At 42.4% G+C, this 24,352-nt stretch overlaps 1 protein-coding gene across 3 annotated transcripts in view; it reads left to right on the forward strand.

Annotated features, from left to right (window-relative positions):
* Positions 1 to 16,772, forward strand: part of ARAP2 (ArfGAP with RhoGAP domain, ankyrin repeat and PH domain 2) — a 598,685-nt gene extending 581,913 nt beyond the window's left edge. The window contains exons 32-33 of one of the 3 annotated variants that reach the window (XM_069744626.1): positions 13,605 to 13,718; positions 15,959 to 16,772. In XM_069744626.1, the coding sequence (XP_069600727.1) occupies positions 13,605 to 13,718; positions 15,959 to 16,291 (447 nt within the window). In that variant the 3' untranslated portion in view covers positions 16,292 to 16,772. The remainder of the gene's footprint in view (positions 1 to 13,604; positions 13,719 to 15,958) is intronic. The other 2 variants (XM_069744628.1, XM_069744627.1) reach the window with 2 other exon arrangements.
* The last annotated feature ends 7,580 nt before the right edge of the window (positions 16,773 to 24,352 follow it).

The following is a 24,352-nucleotide window of genomic DNA, read 5'->3' on the forward strand; positions in this document are numbered from 1 at the left end:
TTTATTATGTTAGGGCTTCGAAGCCTGTCTGCGGTCCCTCTTTCCATTAGGCCTCCACTGACCTGTCTACTGCTGCCCGTGTTCCCCTGGAACCAATTTTAAATTGCCTACAGCCCAATTTTTGTTATGTTAGGCCTTCGAAGCCTGTCTGCGGCCCGTTCTTTCCACTACTACTACACTGACCAGGCCACTGCTGCCCGTGTTCCCATGGAACCAATTTTAAATTGCCTACAGCCAGCCCAATTTATTATGTTAGGGCTTCGAAGTCTGTCTGCGGTCCCTCCTTCCACTAGGCCTCCACTGACCTGTCTACTGCTGCCCGTGTTCCCCTGGAACCAATTTTAAATTGCCTACAGCCAGCCCAATTTATTATGTTAGGGCTTCGAAGCCTGTCTGCGGTCTCTCCTTCCACTAGGCCTCCACTGACCTGTCTACTGCTGTCCGTGTTCCCCTGGAACCAATTGTAAATTGCCTACATCCCAATTTTTGTTATGTTAGGCCTTCGAAGCCTGTCTGCGGCCCGTTCTTTCCACTACTACTACACTGACCAGGCCACTGCTGCCCGTGTTCCCCTGGAACCAATTTTAAATTGCCTACAGCCAGGCCAATTTATTATGTTAGGGCTTCGAAGCCTGTCTGCGGTCCCTCCTTCCACTAGACCTCCACTGACCTGTCTACTGCTGCCCGTGTTCCCCTGTAACCAATTTTAAATTGCCTACAGCCAGCCCAATTTATTATGTTAGGGCTTCGAAGCCTGTCTGCAGACATTTTAACATTAAAAACAAACACATACAACAAAAATCTGGTACAGTACTAAAAATGGCCACCAGCTACAATAACTTTCTCCTGCAAGTAGTTAACTGAAAGTTTTTTTCAATTTAAAACACAGATATGGCATCCACCGAGTGTTGTCCTGTCGCGTCTTCTTTATATTATTGCCAAGAAGATGCAAAACAATGAAAATAATAAAATCATTATTTACCCAAAAAATAGAGTAAGTCAAAACCACATTGCAAATAAACATTCATTACAAATAAAGAAGCAGGGTGCGTCCGAGGGTGAGTATATACCTAATAAGAATATAATCACCCTCGGACGCGCCCTGCTTCTTTCTGACAGCCTTCCTTCCTAAGAATCAGCCCTTCCGTGGTGTAGAGAGAGGGTGTGTTACACTCCAAGGTGTTCCCCAGGTTGCCTTTCCTGAGCTTCGATCTTCATGCTCTCGTTTAGTAGTTGTCGGAAAGTAGGCTGCATTAGGCCTACAAATTGGGTATGGGGTGGAGAGAGATGGTGTGTTACACTCCAAGGTGTTCCCCAGGTTTCCTTGCCATTGCTTCGGTCTTCCGACTCTCGTTTAGTAGTTGTAGAAAACTACACTGCATTAGGCCTACAAAATGGGTATGGGGTGGAGAGAGATGGTGTGTTACACTCCAAGGTGTTCTCCAGGTTTCCTCGCCATTGATTCGATCTTCTGACTCTCGTTTAGTAGTTGTAGAAAACTACACTGCATTAGGCCTACAAAATGGGTATCGTGGAGAGAGATGGTGTGTTACACTCCAAGGTGTTCCCCAGGTTGCCTTGCCATTGCTTCGGTCTTCCGACTCTCGTTTAGTAGTTGTAGAAAACTACACTGCATTAGGCCTACAAAATGGGTATCGGGTGGAGAGAGATGGTGTGTTACACTCCAAGGTGTTCCCCAGGTTGCCTTGCCATTGCTTCGGTCTTCCGACTCTCGTTTAGTAGTTGTAGAAAACTACACTGCATTAGGCCTACAAAATGGGTATGGGGTGGAGAGAGATGGTGTGTTACACTCCAAGGTGTTCTCCAGGTTTCCTCGCCATTGCTTCGATCTTCCGACTCTCGTTTAGTAGTTGTAGAAAACTACACTGCATTAGGCCTACAAAATGGGTATCGGGTGGAGAGAGATGGTGTGTTACACTCCAAGGTGTTCCCCAGGTTGCCTTGCCATTGCTTCGGTCTTCCGACTCTCGTTTAGTAGTTGTAGAAAACTACACTGCATTAGGCCTACAAAATGGGTATCGGGTGGAGAGAGATGGTGTGTTAAACTCCAAGGTGTTCCCCAGGTTGCCTTGCCATTGCTTCGGTCTTCCGACTCTCGTTTAGTAGTTGTAGAAAACTACACTGCATTAGGCCTACAAAATGGGTATCGGGTGGAGAGAGATGGTGTGTTAAACTCCAAGGTGTTCCCCAGGTTGCCTTGCCATTGCTTCGGTCTTCCGACTCTCGTTTAGTAGTTGTAGAAAACTACACTGCATTAGGCCTACCAAATGGGTATCGGGTGGAGAGAGATGGTGTGTTACACTCCAAGGTGTTCCCCAGGTTTCCTTGCCATTGCTTCGGTCTTCCGACTCTCGTTTAGTAGTTGTAGAAAACTACACTGCATTAGGCCTACAAAATGGGTATCGGGTGGAGAGAGATGGTGTGTTACACTCCAAGGTGTTCCCCAGGTTGCCTCGCCATTGCTTCGGTCTTCCGACTCTCGTTTAGTAGTTGTAGAAAACTACACTGCATTAGGCCTACAAAATGGGTATGGGGTGGAGAGAGATGGTGTGTTACACTCCAAGGTGTTCTCCAGGTTTCCTCGCCATTGATTCGATCTTCTGACTCTCGTTTAGTAGTTGTAGAAAACTACACTGCATTAGGCCTACAAAATGGGTATCGTGGAGAGAGATGGTGTGTTACACTCCAAGGTGTTCCCCAGGTTGCCTTGCCATTGCTTCGGTCTTCCGACTCTCGTTTAGTAGTTGTAGAAAACTACACTGCATTAGGCCTACAAAATGGGTATCGGGTGGAGAGAGATGGTGTGTTACACTCCAAGGTGTTCCCCAGGTTGCCTTGCCATTGCTTCGGTCTTCCGACTCTCGTTTAGTAGTTGTAGAAAACTACACTGCATTAGGCCTACAAAATGGGTATGGGGTGGAGAGAGATGGTGTGTTACACTCCAAGGTGTTCTCCAGGTTTCCTCGCCATTGCTTCGATCTTCCGACTCTCGTTTAGTAGTTGTAGAAAACTACACTGCATTAGGCCTACAAAATGGGTATCGGGTGGAGAGAGATGGTGTGTTACACTCCAAGGTGTTCCCCAGGTTGCCTTGCCATTGCTTCGGTCTTCCGACTCTCGTTTAGTAGTTGTAGAAAACTACACTGCATTAGGCCTACAAAATGGGTATCGGGTGGAGAGAGATGGTGTGTTAAACTCCAAGGTGTTCCCCAGGTTGCCTTGCCATTGCTTCGGTCTTCCGACTCTCGTTTAGTAGTTGTAGAAAACTACACTGCATTAGGCCTACAAAATGGGTATCGGGTGGAGAGAGATGGTGTGTTAAACTCCAAGGTGTTCCCCAGGTTGCCTTGCCATTGCTTCGGTCTTCCGACTCTCGTTTAGTAGTTGTAGAAAACTACACTGCATTAGGCCTACCAAATGGGTATCGGGTGGAGAGAGATGGTGTGTTACACTCCAAGGTGTTCCCCAGGTTTCCTTGCCATTGCTTCGGTCTTCCGACTCTCGTTTAGTAGTTGTAGAAAACTACACTGCATTAGGCCTACAAAATGGGTATCGGGTGGAGAGAGATGGTGTGTTACACTCCAAGGTGTTCCCCAGGTTGCCTCGCCATTGCTTCGGTCTTCCGACTCTCGTTTAGTAGTTGTAGAAAACTACACTGCATTAGGCCTGCAAAATGGGTATGGGGTGGAGAGAGATGGTGTGTTACACTCCAAGGTGTTCTCCAGGTTTCCTCGCCATTGCTTCGATCTTCCGACTCTCGTTTAGTAGTTGTAGAAAACTACACTGCATTAGGCCTACAAAATGGGTATCGGGTGGAGAGAGATGGTGTGTTACACTCCAAGGTGTTCCCCAGGTTTCCTTGCCATTGCTTCGATCTTCAGACTCTCGTTTAGTAGTTGTAGAAAACTACACTGCATTAGGCCTACAAAATGGGTATGGGGTGGAGAGAGATGGTGTGTTACACTCCAAGGTGTTCTCCAGGTTTCCTTGCCATTGCTTCGATCTTCCGACTCTCGTTTAGTAGTTGTAGAAAACTACACTGCATTAGGCCTACAAAATGGGTATCGGGTGGAGAGAGATAGTGTGTTACACTCCAAGGTGTTCCCCAGGTTTCCTTGCCATTGCTTCGGTCTTCAGACTCTCGTTTAGTAGTTGTAGAAAACTACACTGCATTAGGCCTACAAAATGGGTATCGGGTGGAGAGAGATGGTGTGTTACACACCAAGGTGTTCCCCAGGTTTCGTTGCCATTGCTTCGGTCTTCAGACTCTCGTTTAGTAGTTGTAGAAAACTACACTGCATTAGGCCTACAAAATGGGTATCGGGTGGAGAGAGATGGTGTGTTACACTCCAAGGTGTTCCCCAGGTTTCCTTGCCATTGGTTCGGTCTTCAGACTCTCGTTTAGTAGTTGTAGAAAACTACACTGCATTAGGCCTACAAAATGGGTATCGGGTGGAGAGAGATGGTGTGTTACACACCAAGGTGTTCCCCAGGTTTCGTTGCCATTGCTTCGGTCTTCAGACTCTCGTTTAGTAGTTGTAGAAAACTACACTGCATTAGGCCTACAAAATGGGTATCGGGTGGAGAGAGATGGTGTGTTACACTCCAAGGTGTTCCCCAGGTTGCCTTGCCATTGCTTCGGTCTTCCGACTCTCGTTTAGTAGTTGTAGAAAACTACACTGCATTAGGCCTACAAAATGGGTATCGGGTGGAGAGAGATGGTGTGTTAAACTCCAAGGTGTTCCCCAGGTTGCCTTGCCATTGCTTCGGTCTTCCGACTCTCGTTTAGTAGTTGTAGAAAACTACACTGCATTAGGCCTACAAAATGGGTATCGGGTGGAGAGAGATGGTGTGTTAAACTCCAAGGTGTTCCCCAGGTTGCCTTGCCATTGCTTCGGTCTTCCGACTCTCGTTTAGTAGTTGTAGAAAACTACACTGCATTAGGCCTACCAAATGGGTATCGGGTGGAGAGAGATGGTGTGTTACATTCCAAGGTGTTCCCCAGGTTTCCTTGCCATTGCTTCGGTCTTCCGACTCTCGTTTAGTAGTTGTAGAAAACTACACTGCATTAGGCCTACAAAATGGGTATCGGGTGGAGAGAGATGGTGTGTTACACTCCAAGGTGTTCCCCAGGTTGCCTCGCCATTGCTTCGGTCTTCCGACTCTCGTTTAGTAGTTGTAGAAAACTACACTGCATTAGGCCTACAAAATGGGTATGGGGTGGAGAGAGATGGTGTGTTACACTCCAAGGTGTTCTCCAGGTTTCCTCGCCATTGATTCGATCTTCTGACTCTCGTTTAGTAGTTGTAGAAAACTACACTGCATTAGGCCTACAAAATGGGTATCGTGGAGAGAGATGGTGTGTTACACTCCAAGGTGTTCCCCAGGTTGCCTTGCCATTGCTTCGGTCTTCCGACTCTCGTTTAGTAGTTGTAGAAAACTACACTGCATTAGGCCTACAAAATGGGTATCGGGTGGAGAGAGATGGTGTGTTACACTCCAAGGTGTTCCCCAGGTTGCCTTGCCATTGCTTCGGTCTTCCGACTCTCGTTTAGTAGTTGTAGAAAACTACACTGCATTAGGCCTACAAAATGGGTATGGGGTGGAGAGAGATGGTGTGTTACACTCCAAGGTGTTCTCCAGGTTTCCTCGCCATTGCTTCGATCTTCCGACTCTCGTTTAGTAGTTGTAGAAAACTACACTGCATTAGGCCTACAAAATGGGTATCGGGTGGAGAGAGATGGTGTGTTACACTCCAAGGTGTTCCCCAGGTTGCCTTGCCATTGCTTCGGTCTTCAGACTCTCGTTTAGTAGTTGTAGAAAACTACACTGCATTAGGCCTACAAAATGGGTATCGGGTGGAGAGAGATGGTGTGTTAAACTCCAAGGTGTTCCCCAGGTTGCCTTGCCATTGCTTCGGTCTTCCGACTCTCGTTTAGTAGTTGTAGAAAACTACACTGCATTAGGCCTACAAAATGGGTATCGGGTGGAGAGAGATGGTGTGTTAAACTCCAAGGTGTTCCCCAGGTTGCCTTGCCATTGCTTCGGTCTTCCGACTCTCGTTTAGTAGTTGTAGAAAACTACACTGCATTAGGCCTACCAAATGGGTATCGGGTGGAGAGAGATGGTGTGTTACACTCCAAGGTGTTCCCCAGGTTTCCTTGCCATTGCTTCGGTCTTCCGACTCTCGTTTAGTAGTTGTAGAAAACTACACTGCATTAGGCCTACAAAATGGGTATCGGGTGGAGAGAGATGGTGTGTTACACTCCAAGGTGTTCCCCAGGTTGCCTCGCCATTGCTTCGGTCTTCCGACTCTCGTTTAGTAGTTGTAGAAAACTACACTGCATTAGGCCTGCAAAATGGGTATGGGGTGGAGAGAGATGGTGTGTTACACTCCAAGGTGTTCTCCAGGTTTCCTCGCCATTGCTTCGATCTTCCGACTCTCGTTTAGTAGTTGTAGAAAACTACACTGCATTAGGCCTACAAAATGGGTATCGGGTGGAGAGAGATGGTGTGTTACACTCCAAGGTGTTCCCCAGGTTTCCTTGCCATTGCTTCGATCTTCAGACTCTCGTTTAGTAGTTGTAGAAAACTACACTGCATTAGGCCTACAAAATGGGTATGGGGTGGAGAGAGATGGTGTGTTACACTCCAAGGTGTTCTCCAGGTTTCCTTGCCATTGCTTCGATCTTCCGACTCTCGTTTAGTAGTTGTAGAAAACTACACTGCATTAGGCCTACAAAATGGGTATCGGGTGGAGAGAGATAGTGTGTTACACTCCAAGGTGTTCCCCAGGTTTCCTTGCCATTGCTTCGGTCTTCAGACTCTCGTTTAGTAGTTGTAGAAAACTACACTGCATTAGGCCTACAAAATGGGTATCGGGTGGAGAGAGATGGTGTGTTACACACCAAGGTGTTCCCCAGGTTTCGTTGCCATTGCTTCGGTCTTCAGACTCTCGTTTAGTAGTTGTAGAAAACTACACTGCATTAGGCCTACAAAATGGGTATCGGGTGGAGAGAGATGGTGTGTTACACTCCAAGGTGTTCCCCAGGTTTCCTTGCCATTGGTTCGGTCTTCAGACTCTCGTTTAGTAGTTGTAGAAAACTACACTGCATTAGGCCTACAAAATGGGTATCGGGTGGAGAGAGATGGTGTGTTACACTCCAAGGTGTTCCCCAGGTTTCCTTGCCATTGCTTCGGTCTTCAGACTCTCGTTTAGTAGTTGTAGAAAACTACACTGCATTAGGCCTACAAAATGGGTATCGGGTGGAGAGAGATGGTGTGTTACACTCCAAGGTGTTCCCCAGGTTTCCTTGCCATTGGTTCGGTCTTCAGACTCTCGTTTAGTAGTTGTAGAAAACTACACTGCATTAGGCCTACAAAATGGGTATCGGGTGGAGAGAGATGGTGTGTTACACTCCAAGGTGTTCCCCAGGTTTCCTTGCCATTGCTTCGGTCTTCCAACTCTCGTTTAGTAGTTGTAGAAAACTACACTGCATTAGGCCTACAAAATGGGTATGGGGTGGAGAGAGATGGTGTGTTACACTCCAAGGTGTTCTCCAGGTTTCCTCGCCATTGCTTCGGTCTTCCGACTCTCATTTAGTAGTTGTAGAAAACTACACTGCATTAGGCCTACAAAATGGGTATCGGGTGGAGAGAGATGGTGTGTTACACTCCAAGGTGTTCCCCAGGTTGCCTTGCCATTGCTTCGGTCTTCAGACTCTCGTTTAGTAGTTGTAGAAAACTACACTGCATTAGGCCTACAAAATGGGTATCGGGTGGAGAGAGATGGTGTGTTAAACTCCAAGGTGTTCCCCAGGTTGCCTTGCCATTGCTTCGGTCTTCCGACTCTCGTTTAGTAGTTGTAGAAAACTACACTGCATTAGGCCTACAAAATGGGTATCGGGTGGAGAGAGATGGTGTGTTAAACTCCAAGGTGTTCCCCAGGTTGCCTTGCCATTGCTTCGGTCTTCCGACTCTCGTTTAGTAGTTGTAGAAAACTACACTGCATTAGGCCTACCAAATGGGTATCGGGTGGAGAGAGATGGTGTGTTACACTCCAAGGTGTTCCCCAGGTTTCCTTGCCATTGCTTCGGTCTTCCGACTCTCGTTTAGTAGTTGTAGAAAACTACACTGCATTAGGCCTACAAAATGGGTATCGGGTGGAGAGAGATGGTGTGTTACACTCCAAGGTGTTCCCCAGGTTGCCTCGCCATTGCTTCGGTCTTCCGACTCTCGTTTAGTAGTTGTAGAAAACTACACTGCATTAGGCCTGCAAAATGGGTATGGGGTGGAGAGAGATGGTGTGTTACACTCCAAGGTGTTCTCCAGGTTTCCTCGCCATTGCTTCGATCTTCCGACTCTCGTTTAGTAGTTGTAGAAAACTACACTGCATTAGGCCTACAAAATGGGTATCGGGTGGAGAGAGATGGTGTGTTACACTCCAAGGTGTTCCCCAGGTTTCCTTGCCATTGCTTCGATCTTCAGACTCTCGTTTAGTAGTTGTAGAAAACTACACTGCATTAGGCCTACAAAATGGGTATGGGGTGGAGAGAGATGGTGTGTTACACTCCAAGGTGTTCTCCAGGTTTCCTTGCCATTGCTTCGATCTTCCGACTCTCGTTTAGTAGTTGTAGAAAACTACACTGCATTAGGCCTACAAAATGGGTATCGGGTGGAGAGAGATAGTGTGTTACACTCCAAGGTGTTCCCCAGGTTTCCTTGCCATTGCTTCGGTCTTCAGACTCTCGTTTAGTAGTTGTAGAAAACTACACTGCATTAGGCCTACAAAATGGGTATCGGGTGGAGAGAGATGGTGTGTTACACACCAAGGTGTTCCCCAGGTTTCGTTGCCATTGCTTCGGTCTTCAGACTCTCGTTTAGTAGTTGTAGAAAACTACACTGCATTAGGCCTACAAAATGGGTATCGGGTGGAGAGAGATGGTGTGTTACACTCCAAGGTGTTCCCCAGGTTTCCTTGCCATTGGTTCGGTCTTCAGACTCTCGTTTAGTAGTTGTAGAAAACTACACTGCATTAGGCCTACAAAATGGGTATCGGGTGGAGAGAGATGGTGTGTTACACTCCAAGGTGTTCCCCAGGTTTCCTTGCCATTGCTTCGGTCTTCAGACTCTCGTTTAGTAGTTGTAGAAAACTACACTGCATTAGGCCTACAAAATGGGTATCGGGTGGAGAGAGATGGTGTGTTACACTCCAAGGTGTTCCCCAGGTTTCCTTGCCATTGGTTCGGTCTTCAGACTCTCGTTTAGTAGTTGTAGAAAACTACACTGCATTAGGCCTACAAAATGGGTATCGGGTGGAGAGAGATGGTGTGTTACACTCCAAGGTGTTCCCCAGGTTTCCTTGCCATTGCTTCGGTCTTCCAACTCTCGTTTAGTAGTTGTAGAAAACTACACTGCATTAGGCCTACAAAATGGGTATGGGGTGGAGAGAGATGGTGTGTTACACTCCAAGGTGTTCTCCAGGTTTCCTCGCCATTGCTTCGGTCTTCCGACTCTCATTTAGTAGTTGTAGAAAACTACACTGCATTAGGCCTACAAAATGGGTATCGGGTGGAGAGAGATGGTGTGTTACACTCCAAGGTGTTCCCCAGGTTTCCTTGCCATTGCTTCGGTCTTCAGACTCTCGTTTAGTAGATGTAGAAAACTACACTGCATTAGGCCTACAAAATGGGTATAGGGTGGAGAGAGATGGTGTGTTCCACTCCAAGGTGTTCTCCAGGTTGCCTTTCCAGAGCTTCGATCTTAATGCTCTCGTTTAGTAGTTGTTGGAAACTACACTGCATTAGGCCTCCAAATTGGCTATGGGGTGGAGAGAGATGGTGTGTTACACTCCAAGGTGTTCTCCAGGTTTCCTCGCCATTGCTTCGATCTTCCGACTCTCGTTTAGTAGTTGTAGAAAACTACACTGCATTAGGCCTACAAAATGGGTATGGGGTGGAGAGAGATGGTGTGTTCCACTCCAAGGTGTTCTCCAGGTTGCCTTTCCTGAGCTTCTATCTTCAGGCTCTCGTTAAATTGTGGTTAAATGGAACAACTGCATTTGGCGTACTAGTTGGTTTGGGGCCTACTAACAGTGTCTGCCGCTCCTTGCTGTTCTCCTGGTTTCCTGTCCTGAAATTCCGTTTTTTGAGGCGCTCGTTAAGTAGTTGTTAATGTTAGACTGCATTTGGCCTACTAGTTGGGTTGGGGCCTACTATCGGTGTCTGCCACTCCTTGCTGTTCTTCTCCACTGAACAAAGCTGTGCCGCCTGTTTACTACGGTTGCCAATTTTGAACTGCATTTCGACTACTTACTGATTTGGGCCTACTCTCTGTGTCAGCCTCTCATTCCAGTTGTCCTCCACTGCAATGCCCCCTGGTTATTCCTGTGTTACCAATTTTGAACTGCATTTAGCCCACTTTATTATTTGGGCCTATATCTGTGTTTCCTCCTCATCCTGCCCATTGCCCAGCCAGTGATAGATGAGTCTGCTGGTACATTGACCCATAATGCAACATTCCCCGTGCACGCTACACAACAACATTGTGACCCTGCTGAAAGTCAGGTTGCTCTTCCCGCATACCACACCACCTTACACGGGGACAAAGAGGAAGGTGCAGATGAAAGTGCAGGTTCCTTCATCAGGTGGGGGGAGGAATACTAGTTGGCGACGTCACTGGCACAGGGCCTCTCATAGTACGCAAAAGTGTTGCTGCCGGTGGGAGGCGCCCCCGCCGTGCAAACACACCGCTGTACTTTGAGGGGCCCTGTGCCAGTGCCAATGCCAACGAGTGGGCCCCCCCTGCTTGCTCAGGTTCACAGCACTTGCAAAGTTGAAATACTTACCTCTCCCTGCTCCACTGCCGTGACGTGGTCCAGATTTCCTGGGCCCACTAATTACTTGAACCAGCCCTACCCACCACAACTTTAGCCAAATGACCCCCAATTTCAAATGCCTTCCAATTATTATAAGGTTAATTACGCTTGACAAGCTTCATTAAGAAGAATGGATGGTTTTGACATTAAAATGGGCACTCTAGGTGTTTTCCTGGCCCCCACTCACTGCCGACTATGCTGCCCCATTGACTTGCATTGGGTTTCGTGTTTCGGTCGATCCCGACTTTACGTCATAATCGGCCGATTCCACTCGACCCGACTTTTGAGATAGTCGGCTTTCGCGAAACCCGGCTCGACTCTAAAAAGGTCAAGGTCGCTCAACTCTAGTAAACATATCTACAGACTCAACCATGTGTGTTACCCCATGCTCAGACGGGCAGCTGGAGACTTGGGAGCTGTGAGGAAGCAAGTGCAATTGGGGTGACAACTCGGAGGACTGGAGTAGTTGTGATGTTGAAGTTGACATGTGACATGGAGGAGAGCCCACTTGAACGAGCACTTGATATCCGTTCAAGCACCTGCTGTTTTTGTGCCTCAACTGGAATTTTTGGCGATGCTTGTAGCGATGGTTGTAGGAAAGGGATCATATCAGATTGTCCACGAAAAGAAGTAGACATCTTACTTTGGCTGGAAGATGGTCTTTCTTCTGCAGATGTTACTGTTGCTTGACCACCTACCCCACGGACACAACCTTTTTTTCCCTTTTCAACACGGCCTATTCCCCTTTCCACCAGCAACAGGCTTTTTGCCACTCATTTTAGTGCTTAACTAATTGGCAACTCTGTATCTGTAGTTGTTGGCACAACAACCGATGGATGAAAACCGAGCAGAACTGAGTGGCCAAACCGTGGTACTAGGCCCAAAACTAATAACTGGATTAGATGCAGTGAAAATTGAGATACACAGACGGTATAGTGTGTTTCACAGGCAGGCTACTCTGCTGGCGTGCAGACACTGCTCCTAGGCCCTAATCTATCAACTGGATTAGATGCAGTGAAAATTGAGATACACAGGCGGTATAGTTTGTTTCACAGGCGGGCTACTCTGCTGACGTGCAGACATTGCTCCTAGGCCCTAAACTATCAACTGGATTAGATGCAGTGAAAATTGAGATACACAGGCGGTATAGTTTGTTTCACAGGCGGGCTACTCTGCTGACGTGCAGACACTGCTCCTAGGCCCTAAACTATCAACTGGATTAGATGCAGTGAAAATTAAGATACACAGGCGGTGTAGCTAGCTTCACAGGCGGGCTACTCATGTGACAATGCTACTAGCCCAAAAGAATTGGCTGAGCTAGATTACACCAACTGCTGTGACAAACACTTGCACAGCACTGACACAGACCTGCCTGGCAATCAGTGCTATGAACTGCTGAAACCTACCCTGAAAAGGGCTGATATTACAACTAGTCCCAACTCCTCCCGATGCCCTAAACCTATCTCTCTGACAATTCACTCCAAAAAAACACAATTAGTCTGTATAGCGCCCACAGCAGCAGCGGTGCCATCTAACACTAAGCTGCAGCAGTGAGGAAATGGTGGCAACAGGGCAAATGGCTGGCTCTTATAGGGCAAGGACATGACACATGCCCTTGCTTGTGTGCATCACATGAACATTGCTGTGTGTGTGCGCACTGCTGATAGGCTGAGAGACTGCACCGCCCCACTGTAAATGCGGGAAATAAATAAAAAAATGGAGTTCGGCGTTATTTCAGCACAGATCTATCCCCCGCCCACTATACACTGAAACAGTCTATTAACAATGATAAACAGTTTTAATGTGCAAATCAAGCGAGGCTTTTGCTGAATGAACAGTTATCGAACAGAAACTCGAACAGCCGAATTTTAAGCAAATTGTTCGGGTTCGTCGAACGACTTGAACACCGCCCAAAACAGCTCGAATTTGAGATTGGCGAACAGTTCGACTCGAACACCGCTCATCTATAATTGCAATAGATGTTAGAGAAAAATATACTGGAAACCAGAACCCAACTCTGATGACATTTGAGAAAAAATTGGTTAATTTCTCTTGAATATTTAGGCTACGTTCCCACAATCGGTAATACTAGTATTTTGCTGCGTCCAAAACGCTGCATTGTACAGTACAGTGAGAGTCACTGCGCAGTAGCAGAGACTCGCCGACACCTGCGCATAAGATTGATGAAGACTCTGCCCATAAAAGGGCGGTTAAGATTCACATAACCGCCCAATGGGCCGGCGCATGTGTGGGATTTCATTGCCGCAACAACACATTACAGGTCAGTGTGATGTGCATCAGAAAGGCGGTGTTATTATAGTAAAGCAAGGAGGCTGGGATTTCTTCCAGGCACCCCACGCCCCAGAGCATGGAAGAAATTAACCTATAAAACTGCTTTTTTCAACATCTACACAGCAGCTATAAGGCATACAGGTAAGACTGGTTTAATCATTCTCTTTCCTGTATGCCCATAATAGTAGCTAAAATTTGTCCAGGGGGTGATAGATTCCCCTTAAATTGGCCCGGTCTGCCAAAATGAACACATCTCCTTCATATTTTTCCTATTTTCTGGTTCATAGGAGTGACCCCTTACTTTATTAGTTTCATATACTGTAGGAGAATATACTTCTTTAATATCTGAACTAATACTGTATTAGTGATGTGTGAAAAAAACCTGTTACTTATATAACAATATTTTTCCCTACAGTATGCTGGTGATTTGTTTCCTAGAAAAAAAAAAGAACACAATGTAACAGCGAAAAATCTGCAGATATATGAGAATGCAGTAAAGAGCGCCACTGAAAAAATGCACATGCCAACAGTAAGCCTCTGGTTTAGTATATTCAACCCTCTGTTTTAGTGCTTTGTCTGAATAATTATGTACTTGGTAAGAGAAATATACTAAATTACACCGCTTCTACATTAGCGGAGATAATAATATCAATTAAGTGCTTCAAGATTAAATAGTATACTGACGCACTGGGTGATGAATAGCTAGCTCCTATACAAAAAGACTGATTAATATCATTTTGATTTTAGTTGGGTGAACCACTTCAATAAATAATAGTTACATATTCTGGAAAATGAGTATATTGCGCATATTATGCATGGGTTTCTTTAACACTGACAGCTGGATAATGTAATTCTAAACTGATATGTTTGTGATTGACATTAAGATTCACGTATGGTGAATCTAATCAAATACATTTAGGGATTAGCCAGTTCTTTACTATGGGTTGTACCTGGTATTTCAGACCTATTTACCCAAAAAGGGCTGATCTGCTCTTTAATGTTATACCAGATGAAGCCACTAGTAAAATTATAGTGCAATGCATTGTAAATAATAGAGGAATCATGGTACTCATTAGACCGCCATGATATCTTCAAAAAGCTCAACAGCCAAAGTCCCATGAGTCAGTAAAGTCTATCTATTTAAGAACTGCTTTGAAGAATTATTGCCATCAAATTTTTTATCCTCTTAATGTATTGCAGTCATCATATTATCTAGCACTGTGTACTTACAATTGCTTATTTGCCTTTCTACCCAGTTAATTGTTCTATTTTCTAATTCTTCTCTTTTCTATTAAGTTTATGACATCTCGTGACTAGCACTTCTAAGCCCTATGTACTGTAGAATAAGGAGGACAATTTTCCTTGTATGAGTCATGAGTCACTGTAAAAGTCCATGCAGGGTGGAGGACGGAGCAGCTGAGTCAAGAGTTTAAGAGGGGAATGATTCATGCAGGGAATATAGACTTCCTGCTTCTACATATTGCAGAGAAAACCAAAGAATTAACTGGGTATAAAGGCAAAATGAGCAACTGTAAGTACACAGTGCTATATAATATGATGACTGCAATATATCAAATAGATAAAAACATTGATGGGAGTGCTTCATTAAAGGGATTTTCATGCCACATTGTCCAACTACTCCACCACTACCATTGTTTAAATCTAAGTGACAGCAGCATTAGGAAATAACTGTGCCACGTTAGCTTTTGTTGGCTCTACTCAATTGGCGTAGCTTCCTAGTAAATATAATAGATTTGTCATGCAACCTACAGGAAAGAGGATTGCAGCATACAGGAGTTATAAGAACAAAAAACATTGAAAATCCGCAACAAAATTCAAAAGAATCTCATCAATTAAAACATTTAATGTCATAATTGTCTTGAAAAACTTTCCTAAATCACATGGAGATTGTTATTGACTGGAGTTTGAAAGCACATGGGGCCCGGATGCTGCGTTCTAGAGTTGGCTGCTTTTTTAAGCATATTAAGATATGAAGTTAGGAGATCCAACTAAATTTTTGCCATAGATGAAAGAAAGGCCTACTTACACCCCTAAACTCATCACTGTCTGCTTGATTACAAGCTCCCATATCATCTGTCAGTGCCCACTTTGATGTGGGGGGTACATAAACATCACTCATTTTAATGCAATTCCTAGCCCAAATTTGCTGAGGCTGTTTCCAAAAACTTAGAAAACTCTCTGCAAATTTGAGATTTTTGGCACCTGGGTCTTTTCAATGATATCCCTGGGATGGCTCTTTTACAAACCTATAGAACATTCTGTGGATCCCATTGGTTAAAGGTGCTTTCCAATTTAAAACAATATGGCATGCTGATAAGATAGAATTTAAAACTCTCTCTGAGTCTATGACCAAACACAATGACCCAAGTCTATAGCCAGAATGAAGTAATAACGGCACTATGGAAGGTCCACCATGTCCACCCACAAGCCAAAAATCTGAAATAGGCAGAGTTTTCTGGAATCGTATAATATATAGTGTATATCTGATCCTCTCCTTTTAGGTTGCAAAAATATTAATGGCATATTAACATGCATATTATGTTTGTTGTATGGTCCATTTTTCATACACAGCTGATTTTGAGCCGTCAGGATCATGTTTCTCATAGTGATACACCATGAATACCAGAGCAATGCAAATTGAATTTTTCTATATTTGTTATGTACATGTTTAATTAATAAAAATATATTTTTGCTTTTGTTACTTTACTAAATTAATTATAATTTTATATATGTTTTATTTTCATCAAGCTAAAGCCTGGTGGAAGAATAAGAGCACTGAACCATGTAGATCTCAGCATCACACTACAACAGAGATTGTCTATGATGCTGGATTCTTTTGACTATAAAGAAGAAAGGCTTAGTAACCAGAAGAAGCACTACAGTTTGGCTGACCTTGATGATTCTAAGAACTACGGTGATGAGACAAGAGAAATACAAACAATGAATGCCAAAGGACTACACAATCCAGATGATCAGTTAAACAAAGACTTGACATCCTACACACAACTGCCCCAGAACGTTATCAAGGAGCTAAACCAGGTTCTTAAGAAAAGCAGAAAAAACAAGACTGAAAGAGAATGATGCAGACAATTCACAACATTATACAAAAGACTAAGAATCATACTTCAAAGAACAATTGGATTTCACAATACTTCATTTTCAATCGGTTGAATACAAAGATTAATCATAAGTACTCTACAGGCTTTCACTCATTTAAGTTGCACAAAAGTTTCTTAGAGTTTTGACTATTTATTCCAGACATTTTATCATGCTGGTTAAAAATATTTCATGCCATATATCAACAAGCTTATTTTCAAATAAAGTCTAAATATGTATATATAAAAAGAAAATTTGTTAGCTCAACATATAAGGTATGGGATCATAATTCACTATAAATAATGACTTTTGGATGTAGATAAGTGTCATTTTGAAACTAATGCTATATGATGAAAACAGAACAGGCCAGCTATCAAATTTCATTAGATTTGTAAATGTATTAATTATATTGTGTTGAACAGTTATGCTTATATGAAAAATGCATTAAAAAGTGCGTGTCATTTACAAAACAAAAATCACAACCCTTCCTTAATGCGTACCAGGTAGTGATAAGCGAGTGTTCTCGTTGCTGGGGTTTTCCCGAGCACGCTTGGGTGGTCTCCGAGTATTTCTTAGTATTCGGAGATTAAGTTTTCATCTCCTTAGCAGCATAATTTGCGGCTACTAGACAGTTTGAACACATGTGGGGATTCCCTAGCAACCAGGCAACCCCCACATGTATGCAGGCTGGGTAGTAGCTGTAAATCATTCAGCTGCGGCAATGAAAACTAAATCTCCGAACACTAACAAATACTCGGAGACCACCCAAGCGTGCTCGGGAAAACCCGAGCAACGAGTATTCTCGCTCATCACTAGTACCAGGTCATGTGAAGTCTGAAATACTCTGTGGCTTAAATGTTAATTTACTCTCTATACCTGTGCTAAGTATGAGGGTTCCTCGTAGTTTGCTCTTAGAACTCTGCTCTATTCTCTTAGCCAATCAGAGGCTCTCCCCACAGTTTCCCACTTATGTAGTTTCACAGAGGCTAAGGCAAAGACTGTGATATTTATCGTCTCCTCTTACAGCATCTAGTCCCAGCTTCTCTTCATCTTACTGTGCGGAATTTACCCATTCATTCTTGCTGTTTTTATTTTTAATTAGAGATAAACTTTATGACCGCTTAAACTACTTCTCTAATGACAACTCTGATCATGCGTCACTAAAAAAACATCAATTAGTATTTACTAAAGAGTGGAAATAGCCTTATTTGCAAAAAGTACACACAGTATGTCACCAATAATATAAAAACAGCTAAACAAATAGTCTTAAAAATAAAATTATTTTTTTACCTGAGCATAATTGAAATTTATGATAATTAAATAAGCCTTGCCATGAAGATTTTTTTTAATTAAATGTGTGTATAGCGGGGAAAGTAAGCATTTAATACACTGCCTATTTTGCAAGTTTTTCCACCTATAAAGAATGGAGAGGTCTGTAATTTTTATTGTAGGTACACTTCGCTTGTGAGAGATAGAATCTAAAAATAAAAAAACAGAAAATCACATTGAATGATTTTTAAATGATTAAATTGCATTTTATATTGCATTTTATTGCATGAAATAAGTATTTGATCAGCTAGCAACTAGCAAGAATTCTGGCTCTCACAGACCTGTTAGTTTTTCTTTAAGAAGCCCTTATACTCTGCACTCATTACCTGTATTAATTGCTGCTGTTTGAACTCTTTACCTGTATAAAATACATCTATCCACACACTCAATCAATCCCATTTCAACATTTCCACCATGGTCAAGACCAAAGAGCTGTCTAAGGACACCAGGGACAAAATTGTAGAACTGCACAAGATTTGGATGGGCTACAGGACAATATGCAAGCAGCCTGGTGAGAAGGCAACAACTGTTTGCACAATAATTAGAAAATGGAAGAAACAAAAGATGACTGTCAATCTTCCTTGGTCTGGGGCTCCATGCAAGATCTCATCTCTTAAGGTAAGGATGATTCTGAGAAAGGTCCAGAATCATCCCAGATCTATAGATGTGCTCAAAAGTTTCCCTAACCCGGCTGAGTTTTTGCTTTCTTGGCCTTTTTTTCAGAGAATATGAATGATAACACCAAAACTTTTTCTCCACTCATGGTTAGTGGTTGGGTGAAGCCATTTATTGTCAAACTACTGTGTTTTCTCTTTTTAAATCATAATGACAACTCAAAACATCCAAATGACCCTGATCAAAAGTTCACATACCACATTTCTTAATACTATGTATTGCCACCTCTAACATCAATGACAGCTTGAAATCTTTTGTGGTAGTTGTGGATGAAGTTCATTATTTTTTCAGATGGTAAAGTTGCCCACTCTTCTTGGTAAAAAGCCTTCAGTTCCTGTAAATTCCTGGGCTGTCTAGCATTAACTGCGTGCTTGAGATCTCCCCAGAGTGGCTCAATGATATTGAGGTCAGGAGACTGAAATGGTTACCCCAGAACCTTCACTTTGTTCTGCTGTAGCCAATGATAGGTCGAATTGGCCTTGTGTTTTGGATCGTTGTTATGTTGGAATGTCTGAGTGCAACCCATGCGCTGCTTCTGGGCTGCTGATTGCAAATTTGTCTCCAGTATTTGCTTATAATGTGCTGCATTCAACTTTCCTTAAACTTTGACCAAGTTTCCTGTGCCTTTGTAGCTCATACATCCCCAAAACGTCAGCGATCCATCTCTGTGCTTTACAGTAGGAATGGTGTTCCTCTCATCATAGGCCTTGTTGACCTCTCTCCAAATGTAACGTATATGGTTGTGGCCAAAAAGTTAAGTTTTGTTCTGATCACTCCAAATTACCTTGTTCCAGAATTTTTGAGGCTTGTCTCTGTGCTGTTTTGCATACTGTAGGTGAGATTCTTTGCGGCATTTGCGCAGTAATGGCTTTCTTCTGGCGACTCCACCATGCTGCCCATTTTTCTTCAAGTGCATCATTATTGTGAATCTTGAAACAGCCACACCGCTATGTTTCAGAGAGTCCTGTATTTCAGCTGATGTTATTTGTGGGTTTTTCTTTGCATCCCGAACAATTTTCCTGGCAGTGGTGGATGACATTTTTGTTGGTCTACCTGACTATGGTTTTGTTTTTACAGAGCCCCTGATTTTCCATTTGTTTATCACAGTTTGAACGCTGCTGACTGGCATTATCAATTCTTTTGATATCTTTTTGTATCCCTTTCCTGTTTTATACAGTTCAACTACCTTTTCCCATAGATCTGTTGACAATTATTTTACTTTCCCCATGACTCACAATCCAGAAACATCAGTGGCTGGATGAAAGATGCAAGAGTCTGTCTGGATAACAGAAACTCACTCAGCTTTTATGCACACAGGTCACAGGTGAGGATGTTACCTTCAGTAACCATTCAAACCCATTTGTGTCAACTTCTGTGCATGTTATCAGGCCAAAATAACCAGGGTGTGTGAAATTTCGATCAGGGTCATTTGGATATTTTGGGTTGTCATTATGATATAAAAAGAGAAAACACAGTAGTTTTTTTAGACGGCTCACTTATTTGGTTTTGCTGTCAGATTAAGCAGCAAAAGTCTGGTGACAGATTCTTCAAATTTGTTTTATGTGCTGAAAGCTGTTCCAGAGTATGTGTCAAAATAATCATATTGTGATTCCTTTCGATTGCTAAGTTGTTGGAGACTGAAAAAGCCTTTTTTGTATTCTTATGTTATCATCTCTATATGCCTCCAATTTTATACGTAGGTAATGTTGCATTTTTTTTCTGTTCAAGTTCATGTAAATTTGAAACAATTGTTGCAAAATCAAATGAAAACGATATCAAAGAGCTATTAACAAATCTGTATGGAATACTTAGGGTACCGTCACACAGTGCAATTTTCATCGCTACGACGGTACGATCCGTGACGCTCCAGCGTCGTAACAATATCGCTCCAGCGTCGTAGACTGCTGTCACACTTTGCAATCTACGACGCTGGAGCGATAATTTCATGACGTATGTGCGATGTAGAAGCCGTTGGTTACTATGCGCACATCGTATACGATATATGTTACACCATGCAATCATGCCGCCACAGCGGGACACTAGACGACGAAAGAAAGTTTCAAACGATCTGCTACGACGTACGATTCTCAGCAGGGTCCCTGATCGCAGGAGCGTGTCAGACATTGCGATATCGCTCGAACGTCACAGATATATCGCTCGAACGTCACGAATCGTGCCGTCGTAGCGATCAAAATTTCACTGTGTGACGGTACCCTTACTGTTCTGTATTTTAAATCAGGTAAAATACAGATAAGTGAGATAGGATTGTGGTTTAACAAATACTTAGGTCCCTACATCACTACTGTTGTAAATGTGTTCTTCACTTGACTCCTGGAGCTAACAGTAGAACCAAACACTTTTCTGCTCATCTCTTGGGCTACAATTGGCCCTTGGGGTCCACAAACAAATGGAGATTGTAATTGATTTTTATACCTTTATAAAACAGCACAGTATGATTCTTCTTTTTGCATAAGGTCTATATATTCCTCATACTTAGGAGTTATAGCAGACATTGTTTTTAAATACTTTATTAAACCTATATTATTTTACTCAAACATTTGATTTTAGTTGCTGAAGAGCAACACTACTAGAAGCGTGAATTATGTATTTGTCAAATGAGAGCATATATTAAAATAAACCATCAATGCTAAGATGTTGGACACATTCCTAAAATAGCAAATTGATTCAATGCCCAATTACTGTATCCGCCATGAACATATACAGTGTGCAGTGTGACAGCAAGTAATTATGAAACAAAACTAACAATCACGCTCCCTATAAGTGACAGAAGGTGGTTCCCTCAGCTAGCTGGCAGCAAAGGTTGTTTACCTGGTTTCTGATATTTAATTGACTGTCTGGCATTCTTAGTAGCAGCTGGTCTTTAATTAGTTGGAAAATTATTGTCACTTAAAAAAAACAAAAGAAAAAGAACAAAGCAATTATATACAGAAATCCATATGGTGTCATTGTTATACATTGTCCTCGACTTCATTTTTTCTCCATCTTTATGCTTGTAGAAGAGAACAGAAGCAATTCTGTCATCACATTTCCTCTTTATTAGTTTTTTGTGTTGCTTAATAATTAATGGCATGTGTGTATTGTTTGAAAGTTGAAATAAGTGAAGACTTCGTTATGCAGAGAAATTTATTGACTTAAAGAAGCACTTAAATGTGTGTATATGTGCATGTAGTGTAGTATGAGTCTTTTAATATACTCACGTAATGTTCTGCTTCTTTTCTCAGTGACGTCACTGCTCTGCAGACTCTTCGGGTCACTCTGAGATCTACATGACCCAGAATTGACTTTTACAATGTAAGTCTAGGAAGCGTCATAAAGAAGGTGCATAGGCTTTCATTGTAAAAGAGACTTCCGGTTCGTTTATAGAGCATGAAGTGAGCTGGCTAGTCACAGTTGCGGTGTCACCACTGAGAAGAGGAGCAGAACGGTGCTGGACACTGGAGAGAGCAGCAACAGGTGATGATATTAATACGCTCACACTACACTACATGCACATTTACACACACTTAATACAACAAAAAATATATGACTTGTCTTAATTTCTAAAGCCTAGTGCTTTCAAATCCAATGATTGATAGTTACCTCTGCACACTGATACAAAGAAAGCTGTCAAACACTGATAGCACTGCCAACTGAACCAAAAACACCAGAAATAGAAGAGGATTAAAAGATGAAAACACAAGTTATGCTGAATCCTGTCTCACAAACTTATGCATCAATCTATCAATCTACTGCGTTATTTGGTGACAGATTCCCTTTAAAAATCCGTTTAACATAGCCAACATCCCAATGCACATAATTTATATCCTGATCTTAAATGCTAACATTGTATTCTTGTGTTTTGTTTTTCTGCATATGCAAACTGTTTAAATTAAGTTGTGATGGGAATTTGCATATTATTAGTCATAATAGGAAAAGTGCAATGTTCTCATATACTTAGGGATGAGCTAACGTGCTCACTAATGATCAGATATCACTCAAGTATCTTGATGCTCAGTTGTTCTTTTTACTAGAGATGAGTGACTATGTTCGGAAAACGATCGCCAAACATAAATTCGGCAGGAATTTTGTACATTCGGATTCATGATCGGTAACACGAGCATTTTTCAGAAAAAGTCAGTAACATTCTGTGAAAGACAGACTGAAAGCCGACAATTGATGTGAGGCGTTCAGTTAAATCATAGCGTGAAAGGTTTGAATAGAATAGATAGAAAAGATATAGACACATAGAATGTATATATATATATATATATATATATATATATATATATATATATAAATGTATATACAGTATATATATACACTGCTCAAAAAAATAAAGGGAACACTTTACATCCTACATCCTACATATCACTGAATGAAATATTCCAGTTTTAAATCTTTATTCATAACATAGTGGAATGTGTTGAGAACAATAAAACCTAATAATGATCAACGTAAATCACAAATAATATCCCACGGAGGTCTTGAGTTGGAATGGTGCTCAAAATTGACTGCCTGTAGCAGCACCGAACACGTGAACCCTGGTGATCTAGTGGTGGAAAATGATGAGAGGTGGAGCAACACCTCATTAAAAACTAGGCCCAATTTAAAGGAGCGGGTCTCCTAGACTTGTAATTCCCATACGCTAAGTGTATGGGCTGACAAACATTTTCCCACGGGGGGATAATTTTTAAAAAATATACTATGGGCATCATAGACACCCTTGCCAAAAAATTGACTGTCTCTAGCAGCACAGAAGACGTTAAGCCTGGTGATCTAGTGGTAGAGAATGAAGAGACATTGCTGACGGCCTCATTAAAAACTAGGCCCAATTTAAAGGAGCAGGTCTCCTAGACTTGTAATGCCCATACACTAAGTGTACGGGCTAACAAACATTTCCCCATGGGGGGTAAAGTTTTACAAAATATACTATCAGCATCATAGACACCCTTGCCAAAAAAGTGACTGTCTGTAGCAGTCCAATTTAACCCCTTTACCCCCAAGGGTGGTTTGCACGTTAATGACCAGGCCAATTTTTACAATTCTGACCACTGTCCCTTTATGAGGTTATAACTCCGAAACGCTTCAACGGATCCTGGTGATTCTGACATTGTTTTCTCGTGACATATTGTACTTCATGATAGTGGTAAAATTTCTTTGATAGTACCTGCGTTTATTTGTGAAAAAAACGGAAATTTGGCGAAAATTTTGAAAATTTCGCAATTTTCAAACTTTGAATTTTTATGCAATTAAATCACAGAGATATGTCACACAAAATACTTAATAAGTAACATTTCCAAAATGTCTCCTTTACATCAGCATAATTTTGGAACCAATTTTTTTTTTTGTTAGGGAGTTATAAGGGTTAAAAGTTGACCAGCAATTTTTTTTTTTTACAAAACAATTTTTTTTTAGGGACCACGTCTCATTTGAAGTCATTTTGAGGGGTCTATATGATAGAAAATGCCCAAGTGTGACACCATTCTAAAAACTGCACCCCTCAAGGTGCTCAAAACCACATTCAAGAAGTTTATTAACCCTTCAGGTGTTTAATAGGAATTTTTGGAATGTTTAAATAAAAATGAACATTTAACTTTTTTACACAAAAAATTTACTTCAGCTCCAATTTGTTTTATTTTACCAAGGGTAACAGGAGAAATTGGACCCAAAAAGTTGTTGTCCAATTTGTCCTGAGTACGCTGATACCCCATATGTGGCAGTAAACCACTGTTTGGGCGCAAGGGAGAGCTCGGAAGGGAAGGAGCGCTATTTGACTTTTCAATGCAAAATTGACAGGAATTGAGATGGGACGCCATGTTGCGTTTGGAGAGCCACTGATGTGCCTAAACATTGAAACCCCCCACAAGTGACACCATTTTGGAAAGTAGACCCCCTAAGGAACTTATCTGGATGTGTGGTGAGCACTTTGACCCACCAAGTGCTTCACAGAAGTTTATAATGCAGAACCGTAAAAATAAAAAATCATATTTTTTCACAAAAATTATATTTTTGCCCCCAATTTTTTATTTTTCCAAGGGTAAG

Source organism: Ranitomeya imitator, chromosome 1 (assembly GCF_032444005.1).
Source record: "Ranitomeya imitator isolate aRanImi1 chromosome 1, aRanImi1.pri, whole genome shotgun sequence".
In the NCBI taxonomy this organism is placed as follows: Eukaryota; Metazoa; Chordata; class Amphibia; order Anura; family Dendrobatidae; genus Ranitomeya; species Ranitomeya imitator.